The sequence below is a fragment of the Miscanthus floridulus genome, chromosome 7 (genome assembly GCF_019320115.1).
Source record: "Miscanthus floridulus cultivar M001 chromosome 7, ASM1932011v1, whole genome shotgun sequence".
Taxonomy (NCBI): domain Eukaryota; kingdom Viridiplantae; phylum Streptophyta; class Magnoliopsida; order Poales; family Poaceae; genus Miscanthus; species Miscanthus floridulus.
In genome coordinates, this window is record NC_089586.1 from 114,656,147 (window position 1) to 114,666,213 (window position 10,067).

General features: G+C 43.9%; 1 protein-coding gene across 1 annotated transcript; it reads right to left on the reverse strand.

Moving 5' to 3' along the window:
• Window positions 1-213: 213 nt before the first annotated feature.
• LOC136467630 (enhancer of mRNA-decapping protein 4-like) lies at window positions 214-9,229 on the reverse strand. The gene is made up of 13 exons (XM_066466392.1): window positions 8,398-9,229; window positions 7,438-7,487; window positions 7,098-7,254; window positions 6,802-7,020; window positions 6,124-6,252; window positions 5,015-5,588; window positions 4,044-4,939; window positions 2,157-2,516; window positions 1,966-2,085; window positions 1,609-1,779; window positions 1,321-1,479; window positions 968-1,093; window positions 214-866 (listed from the first exon to the last, which is right to left on the reverse strand). Exons 1-13 carry the CDS (start codon window positions 9,133-9,135, stop codon window positions 558-560), a joined length of 4,008 nt encoding a protein of 1,335 aa, XP_066322489.1. The 5' UTR covers window positions 9,136-9,229; the 3' UTR covers window positions 214-557.
• Between the last annotated feature and the right edge of the window lie 838 nt (window positions 9,230-10,067).

Consider the following 10,067-nt stretch of genomic DNA (forward strand, 5'->3'; position numbering starts at 1 on the left):
AGGAAAGAAGCCGGCTTTTTCGGCTTATTTTTCCAACCGGAGCAGTGGTTTTTTCTCACAATATTTCAGCATAAACAGTATTTTATTTTATCCCAGACGAACACTTTGATAGATAAATCCACTGTCGTCGAATAGTCAAACAGAATAACTCCAATTTTGCAGTTGCCACCGGAAACAAACGTCTACATTGGACTTCAAAAATTTGTGTGGATCAACCACCACCAAGCAGCTGCTATTGGTTCCAAACTGCTGAGCTACAAGATACGACTGATACATTCGACCCATTTCCATAAAGGTATGACGGAAATACAAGACCCATTGATCATATGACAAATGAACATGACCTAGAGAATTCGAGGATGCCCAATTACTACAGTAGTCCAATTTCAAGAGCGACAGAAGCCAAATTTACACCAAGGAGGAGCCTCCACCCTCTTGCAAGTATTCTCGGCCACAATGTCACACCATCACCCTCCTGGGTTGTTGGTTCCCTTTGCCATTCAAAATTTCTCTAAACAAGATAGAATAGGCCATAGTTCAAAGTTGCATAGCTACAATCACTTGTAGCTAAGCAGAACCGAGTTAATTACATGCATGATCACACGGATGCTGGTGCCATCTGATGCGGTCATGGTGGGGAGTGTCCGCTGGTGGGCCAACTGGTTGTAGACTTGCTCAAAGATAGGCCGCACATGCACCGCGATCATCTGGTCTGCTGGGTTGATTGCCATGGCAACATCTGTCATCCATTGAACCTTTCGTGATGTCTCATTGTGAATGTCAATTGCTAGCTGCTGCAATAAGGCAAGAAGGACCCCCTGGTTAAGAGGTACTGGGGCCATTGCACATAATGCCCGCAAATCAACCTGTACAAGGGGGTATAAGCATCACAAAGCCAAAACGAGGTTGTTCTAATATGGGGAACTAGGGTCCATCTTAGCTGATCAATTTGGTGGAAGGAAGATACCTGGGAGCACAGCCACGATACTATGGACACGTCACTCCTTTGAAGAGCCATTGTAAACGCTTCGTCAAACTTGCGTTCAGATATCAGTCTGCTCAGCTCTTTCATCGGATCTAAGGGAGCCTCAACCTATCAAAAAAAGAAGGTAGATAAATGTTTAGATGCATGCTTGTTATTTCATTCTTTATATTCTAACTCAACACAAAATAATAAGAATTATCATTAACAGACCAATAGACATATAACAGATATCTAACTAAATACATGAAAAGGAGCAGACATATCACAAGAATGAAATGAAATAAACAAATCCTGATCAGCAGTGTTATTGAAAACGAAAAATTGTCTGCATCCACCTCTTGGGGGCCACCCATAGGACCATTAATGGGCTGCAAAGCACTGGTATTATGTGCCTTGGCATTCCCAGAAGTAACAAGTGCCAATAGCTTGCGATTGCCATCAAGTAACTCTGATGAAAAACTCTGGGTGATTGATGATGCAGAATTGATGGTTTCCTGGGAGTACGAGAAAAAAAAAATACAGAAGTCATTTCTTAGCAGATGGCCGGAACAAAATGAGTATCCATCAATTGGCGTTCCTATTATTTGGCATACAATTATATCAAAAGTAGGTCCTCAACTTACTTTTAGAGTTAGCGCTAATGGAGTATGCGCAGCCTCAACTTGCTGCTGAATAGCAATGGAGTGCTCAGACATTCCCTTTTGAAATGCACCATCTATTTGCTCAAACATTGTCTTGCATGTTTGCTCAAACGCTGGAACAAGCAATGATTCAAAGCTAGTACGCAAAGCATCCTGCATCCATTTAAAACCGATCAGTAGACATAGCATAGCTAAAACAAAGGCACCAAATATCATATTTCCTGAACATCTAAAGCAATCTGCAAAGATATTAATGCCTAGCAAACAGATAAAGCACGCCATGTTAAATGGGGAATAATCTGCCACTTTACAACATCTATATAAAAGGAAGATTCATACCTGAAGAGCCTGTTTTCCAGATGTATGGAACTGCATTTGGATTTGCCTGGCAAGTGTAGCTTCAAGTTTTCCAGTAATAGACTTTTCCAGCTGATTGCACACCTTGTCACCCACCCCTTTCTAAAAACAAATAATCAAATGAGGAAACATGATCAAATTAAGCATAATAAACACAGAAGGAATTTACTAACCTGAACTGAATCATAAACAGCAGAGGTCAGGCACTTCTCAATAATAGGTGTAATTGCGCGGGCAACAATAGGTCCAAGTGAAGAAATTTCTTTCTTAAGTGACTTCTCCAGATTAGAAGGCAAGTCCTTATTTATTGAGTTCGTAATGAGAGTAACCAATTGCTGCATTCGCTCTCTATCAGCCTTTTCACGCTTAGTGTTTTCCTCCTGGAGACGAACCCAAAACGCATCAATATTGGCCTTGATCGATTTCTCTACAGTGCGCCCTAATGATGTCTCAAGTCTTTTGCCCTCCTTTGCGATGGATGCAGGAACCACAGTACTAAGCTGCTTTTCCATGTCCTTCTGCATCCCCATGAGCTGGAATACACACAAGCACAGTAAATAATAGCCTTGATACTCATATAGTGCTATCGCATTGTAACATTTAGTGAAACAGAAAACCATATAGCTAACAGGGAATTCTCCAGTCCTGTCCTATGGTAACACTAACCAAGTGTAGCATGTCAAATTTAACTGAGCATAAACACAAGTAGAATTCATCTTTCTTCCTAAAAAGAAAACAATAGCTTTGCTAGTTTTGCAAGCTGACAAAAAAAGAATCAAGTTGAAATGTTGAACATAATGACCCAAGTCCAGCTGAGGATTTCAAGATTGGCTTATCGATATTGTCGCCCAAAACTAGTACATACAGAGTAGAATACAATGAAACTGGATTAAAGTAAAACAAAATTCTGCTGTTTTGAATTCAGTTTTGCAATGATCTAATTAATCTGAAATCAACTTTTTCTCAATGCAGGACATCAGGACCAAGATGAAAACAGCCAGGTGTAAATAGACCTCGTTTCTGTTGGTGACAGCCAGTAAAAACTTGGCCAGGGTAAAAAAAGAACAGAGAAAAAAAAACTCTAATAAGGTGGGGATTGAGAAACTAGATTTATCTACTTTTCATTCATTTCAAGCTTAATTGGGCTTGCACATGGTTATCCCTTCTCATGAAAATAAGCTAAACCAGGGAACCTGACCATCTCCACTAAGTATAATGTTCAAGATCAGCCAGCACTTCTAGAATTTATATGATGACTACCAATAAGTTGTTGCTCTAGTAAAAGACTGTTCACATGAACATGTATTTTTCACACCGACATGAACATGTATTTACATAGCATTAGTATAATTTATCACTATAGTGACATTTTTTGCAAGCAGTACCAAAGCTAGGATAGAGAGGTTAGGTGGCTTGAGTATCACTTCTCAGGTCCTCGACTCCCCGTGGGAGCGAATTTCAGGCTGGGGTTAAAAAAAAATCCCCTCGTCTGTCCCACGCCAAAGCACAGGTCTAAGGCCCGGCCCCGGTCGTGGCCGTTATCACATGGGCTACGGTGTTGCTACGTATGGGTGGGGCAGGGGTTCGGGGGTTTTCTCGACCTGCGTGAGAAGGTCTTCTTATATTTTTTTAGAGAGAAAGAGGGAGGGGGGCAGAGAGAAAAGGGTTGACTTAAGGTCTAAGATTAACTTCTGATATTGGCACTGCAAGCGTACAAAAAATTAGGGCTGCATGGATATGATCATTTTTTCTTCGAATTAAAAATGTCTGATATGTATACCCTGCCGGCTCAAAAGGTGAAATTGCAGTAAATATAAATATAAATGGGCAAGTTCGCTGCAGCTGCTGCTGCAGTTCGTGAACTAAAAAGATGTACAAGACAACTGCTACAGCTGCAGCCGCTGCGGCTGCAAGCTGCAGCGAGCAGGCCCAATGTAACAATGTAGCACTAAAATGTTTAGCAATATTCTGTAAAATAAAACAGATAAAATTGTAAAAAATGGATAATCCAATAATGTATGTGGTATTGTGCTTCACTCAGGGCAATGCAAAGTTCATACCTGTTGCAGCATCCCTTGTGTGGCAGCAGCTTCTGGGATGGAGCTGGCAGGTAGGTATGTGGAGCTCAAAGGCTCATGTGACTCAGTTGAATTGAAAGCACTCACAGGAGATGGCTGACCAGATGTTTGAGGGTGCAAAACTTTCTCCTCTTTCGTAAACGAAGATGATTGCTCCCTGGAAGCAGAGGAGTAATCAATTTTCTCAGGGATTTCCACAAAATTCTTCAGAACATTTTCATCAGCAACACCAGTCTGGTCTGATGCCCGTCGATCAGATGATGACTGTGATTCTTCCACACTGTACTTATCAGTTGTAACTGAGCGCTCACTGATCATTTCAACAGTTTGCTCCAAGGAACTCTTCTCCATATTCTCACAAACAATCTGAGTTTCCTTGACAGCTTCAAGTCCTAAATTTTGATCTGGTTTACTCTCATCAATATGCTTTGGTTCCACTTCTGCAACCCGAGAGCTTCTGCTGGAAATATCTTGACTTTTTCCTCCATCAGATTTGGAAACATCATTGTTTTCAGCAGACGAGAGAGTGCCCGATATAATTTCAGATGGAGTAACCAAGTGTGTAGCATTCCCTCCAACCTGAAACATCAAACGGGGATTTGGAAGCATTGGAACATCACTGTGACCATCTCTTGGCTCATCTTTTCCTAAGATATCCTTTCTAATGGGCATGGGTGTATCTTGCCTTTTCAAAGCATCACGCTCCATGTTTCTGTTTATTGTATAGTCAAAAGCTGATTGATCTATATCACGAGTTCCAGGTGCTGGTCCTGATCCAGGAACCTCCATCTTTGGTGCAAGAGGTGCAGATGGAAGAGGCATGGAACCATCACCTTCCGAGTATGCAAGCGGTGGAGCTGATGGTTTCAGATCAAGATCTGCAGATAAATCACAAGAAATAACTACTTCTGAATTAACTGAAAGAATTAAATAAGAAAATGCAACTGGATTACCTGCAGACTGGTCAACAGTTGGTGGTTTACTCAAAGCACTGACAGAGTAAGAGTCTGTGAAACTAGTTCCTGTAGATGACTCTGTTCCTGCCATTTCCAGAGGCGCCTCGTAAACACGGGAAATAGCAGGATCTCTTCCAAACCCAGTACTATCAGCTGTAGGAGGCGAACAGAGTGATAACTCTAGACCATATTGCTGAATGGCCATAGTTTGAACACAATAGACTTGAACAACTTGTTCACCATCTGGTTGGCTTTCGTGTGTTCCGGTGAGGCTTAATATAGGCATTGCAACTGTGAAATCTGCTATATAGTCTAAGCGAGTAGAGGCAGGATCTGGGCCATACTCAACATGCACAGCATAAATAGCGTTCTTTTTAGCATTTGCAAGCAAAATCAGGCTTGCTTGAGGCAGCACTGCAACCTGGTTGAAAAATGCCTCTTCGGCTCTAGGTTCCAGAGAACTAACTAGTTCCAAGGTCTGAGTACACTTCCAAGTCTCAGAATCACTTGGCAACAACCAGCCATCTTCATTAGTAGAAGCCCAAATTTTAACTTCTCGATTCAGAGGACCCTGCACCATCAACAAAAGGTTAAACCAATGGTGAAGATATCTAACTAAAACACAAAGGCTTTTTTTCTCATGGAATATTTAAGAGCATAACTCAACATTGTTATGTCTTTCCTAAAGGAACACCATGGATAAACATTTTCTCCAATGTATCAAACATTTCATAGATTACCCAATTCTGGGCTATCTTAGGTTCATACTTCATAGCAATTGTACCCAGCTAGTACCCCATTAAGGGTCTAATTTTATTTGGAAATGTAATATGACACTGCTATGAGACCTTTTAACTGAAACAAGAACTAGGACTTGATCTTTGGTTGAGGGATGTAATATGAATTGTATTAATAATGCAGTACAGGGGCACTCATTTATTATTTGGCAGTAGGAGTTTCAAGCTGCTGAATCAATAGTTTGGCTGACCATAACTTGCCAGAAAAAAAATTCAAAATCAGATGCAAAAGAAAATCACAAGCTTAAAAGAACATGTGAACATAATAAAAGATTGGCAAAGTTTAAACATATATATAAGACTACATACCGCTGTAATTAGATTTATATGATTTGGTCGTTCAGGTGCTGTAAGAAAAGCAACTGAATAAACAGCTTGACCATCATGGGGCTTAAAAATTGATAAAGGCACTTGTTTGCGATCATCCCAGATCTTAACCTGCAAAGATAAACAATATACATCATAAAAGGGCCAGTAGAGATGCATGGCACTTCTCCATATAACATTGTTCCTAGCATGGAAATTTTTGGCCAGCTAAGGAATAAAACTGTTGATAGCTTGGTTAATGGTTTTAAGCCAGCAGCTGGTACTGTTTTCCAGTGAATTGCTACCAGAAGCCTCGCTGCATGGGAATTTTCTGGTGTAACAAAGGCTACACACCTACAGACAGGTGTCACAAAAAAAAAGTCATACTTTTTATCCTTTCTTCCCAATACGTTTTGCAATATAAACGTATATTGTAGGACATTACTGTTTAAGTGGCTAGTATCTGGAAGATTCCCAAATTGTACGAAAGTGGGATTTAGAGTCTAATAAGATTGAACCACAGAGATACATATTCACATTTGAGCTTATAGAACAGATACAGTGCTTAACAAGTTGACTATTCGTGTGATAAATTCTGAGTAAGCTTAAGGTACCATTCAAATCAATCGAGTGCAGTTTTGCAAAATATTCAATGACGAAAGTAGAAAGTTTAGTACGAACCGTGCCATCCTTGGATCCGGAGGCCAGGCGGGTGCTCATCCATTGAGATATGGACAAATCAGTCACATCACCATCATGCTTACCAACTAAGCGAACACCATCAATAAGCTTTTCAAGATGACATTTAACAGGTTCTTCCACAGTAAAGTCTTTTCCTCTACCCACTTTAGTTGTGTCTATTCTTAAGACACAGTTCCCAATTCCAACAAAGAGAATCTCCTACAGGATACAGGTTTAAGTCACTTTGTAGGTTGATGTGCAAAAAAAATATTGAGGGGTGTGATGCTAGGCTTTACTTGCTTATGCGAGTGCCAACATATCCTTGGATGGTAAGCTTCAGCCTCGCCTACAATCTGAATGGCGATTTCAATCTTTCCAGTAATTTGTGGTTTATTTTCATTATCAGGTCCTTCATCGATCCTCCACACATATATCCGCCCATCTACGCTCGCGCTGCAGAAGATCAAAGCAAATTAGGACATGGAGATTGGAGTCTACCAGAAGTAATAATATGTATATACTAGAAGCAACAAGATAAATTCCAAAATGCAATACTAGATAACCAGATAATAGCCAGCAAACAGATCACTGGCTAGTGCAGTGGTAACTGAACATCCCATCATTTTGTATTAGTACCTTGCCAAACGATGGACATCCTCAGCAAAGAAAGCCATGTCTGTCACTCTCTGCGGCAAAAACAGAATGGCAACAGGATAGATCAAACAAATGCAGTCACGTGCTGAGTAAAATTAATGAATCCACAAAGGAAAAAAAGGAGCACATAGTGATATAAGAAAAGGGCGTACCCAGTGTAGAGAGCTCCCGCTCTGTGCGGGGTCTGGGGAAGGGTATTAGTGGCAAGTCTTACCCTCGCCTGTGCAATGCGAGGAGACCGCGACTCGAACCCGGGACCTTCTAGTCACAGGCGGTAAGACTCTACCGCTTGCACCAGGCCCGCCCTTCCACATAGTGATATAAGAAACTAACAAAAATCGACATACAAAATCACTGACTTTTTATGTCAATGATTAGAATTGCACAATGTATCACACATCTCATCATCTGTGTTATTAAACCAAGATTTATGTGGATGAGTTGTGTGCACGAGTAATTCAGTGAGAAAAGAATGGCTACATATACAACTATTTTCTTCAAGCTCAGCTCACTAGATTAAAAACAAGTGTGTGTGCTCGCATACAATACTATTTCAGCACTATTCTAACACACAAGCAGACTGAAAAACATATCGAGACACCCTGTTAGTCTGTCCGAAATGGTTAACTTATCAATCTCATAATGGAATCAAACAAAAAAGTGGTCAAAACAAAACTAACAATCTATATTATAAAGCCCTATACAACACAAGCAGATGAGCATGGCACAAGAAAAAAAAGATATGCATCAATATGCTTAATTACAAACTATGTGACTATCTCATGGAAATAGGTTTCTCTTCAAGTTTTCACCACAAGGCCATGCCACTTTTCAACTCAGTTGGACCATGTACATGAGATGAAACTGCCGGCTGGTCATTAGTCTCAAAATTTATACACAATACTAACCAATGACTATATCTCTTAATCTGCATGCTCGTACCTGTGTGTGACCACGGAGGAGTGAGCGGAGTGCGGTGTTGATGTTCAGCACACGGATGTTACCGAGCTTGAGCCCATACACGATGTACGTCCGGTTCACAGCGATCTGTCTGCCCAGCACGAGCCCCGGATCCGATGTGTACTTGGTAATCGGTGTTACCTCCAGCTGCGGTGGCTGCGCTTCCCCAGGCAGCCTCGAGTCAACATCGTACACCGCTCGTTCCCCGGTGCCAAGTAACCGTCCCCTGGGCACCTTGCTGCTGGTGCTGCTCAGCATCCTGGCCGGAGGCGCAGATGGCATCGCTGGGAGCGGCTGCGGTTGTGCGAACTCCGACGTGGGCGGGGGCATGGAGACGGCGGTCTCGAGTTGGGTCGGCCCGGAGTTCCCGAGCAGCTGCATGAGGCGCGCGCCGGGGTTAGGGCCCGGGGCGGCGGCGTTGGGGTTAGCGTTCGGGTTGGGGTTGAGGTTTGGGTTTGGCATGGGGAAGGAGACAACGGGGCGGGGCATGGCGTGGGGGTCCTGCGGGTAGTGGATGTAGGGTCCGCGGTGGAAGGGCGGGGTCACCGGAGGGTAGGAGTAAGGACCAGACGGCGGCGAGGGGCCCGCCGGGCCTCCGGCGACGCCGGGGAAGATGGGGTTGGGACTGGCGGTGGGCATGGGGTTCGGTGGCCTGAAGAGCTTCCCGATCTCGAATGGTGGATTGGGATTAGGGTTAGGGTTTCCGCTCGGAGACGCCATGGGAGGCGGCTCGGGAGAGGGGGAGGAGGTGGCAGTGGAGTAGATCTGAACTGGGAAAGGGAGGAGGACGAAGTGGAGGTGCGTGGAAGGGCAAAGTCTAGGTGGAGTGGAGGCCTGGAGGGTGCTTGTCTTTTCGCGTTGCACCCTGCCGTTTGACTTTATAGCAACAAGGGCCCTGAATGTTGAGTGCATTTTTACACACATGTATAGTTACCCGTTGGGATTAAAAATTAGCTCCAATTAATTGTGATTGGCTAACTGGTTAACCAACAATCTCCTACGACTAAAAAAAAATATGACAATTGTTTTGTGCGACTTTTTTTTTCGTCGTCCGTCTGCCTCCCCTTCTATCCCAACGCGCCCATTAGGAAAGATTGTCGCCGCACCCTGGCTGCCTCGCCTAGTAGGAAAGATGCCTACGCGTGAGATCTCGCGTCGCCGCTCGTCTCGTGCCCTCCGCTCGCGTCCATCGACACCTCCACCCGATTCCTGCCTTCTCCGCTGGTGCCCACGATCCCGCTCCTCGATTCACGGGTCTTCTCCGCCGCCGCCACCAGCGACCCCCACTCGCCGATTTCGCCGCTCCATGTCCTTCTCCTCCTCCACGACTCACCTCTAGGCCATAGCCCAACGCCACCACCGCCCCTGATCGGAGATCCTCGTGGATGGCGATGGCGTGCACGTGGACATCGGCGACGCCGCTGCTAGGGTCCCGCCCACCTCCCGCTGCCCGATGGCGCTTCTTCGTCGCCCAAACCCTAGGTGTGGTACTGACCCCTCGCGTGCACAGCTGCTGGAGGTCGACGAGATGAAGCACCCGCTCAAGGAAGGTCGTCAAGCAGATGCAAGGTTGGGGCATGACCGGTACCAGGTGAAGGCACTTCACTCATCTTCATCTCTGCCCAAGCCTGTCCTCCCTAGGGTTGAGGTTT

Coding starts and splice junctions, on each gene's coding strand:
- LOC136467630 (XM_066466392.1), bottom strand. CDS start 9,135: ATGGCGTCTCCGAGCGGAAACCCTAACCCTAATCCCAATCCACCATTC. Junction 7,255..7,437: donor GATGTCCATCGTTTGGCAAG/GTACTAATACAA, acceptor GATCTTCTGCAG/CGCGAGCGTAGATGGGCGGA. Junction 2,517..4,043: donor CACAAGGGATGCTGCAACAG/GTATGAACTTTG, acceptor TGTGTATTCCAG/CTCATGGGGATGCAGAAGGA.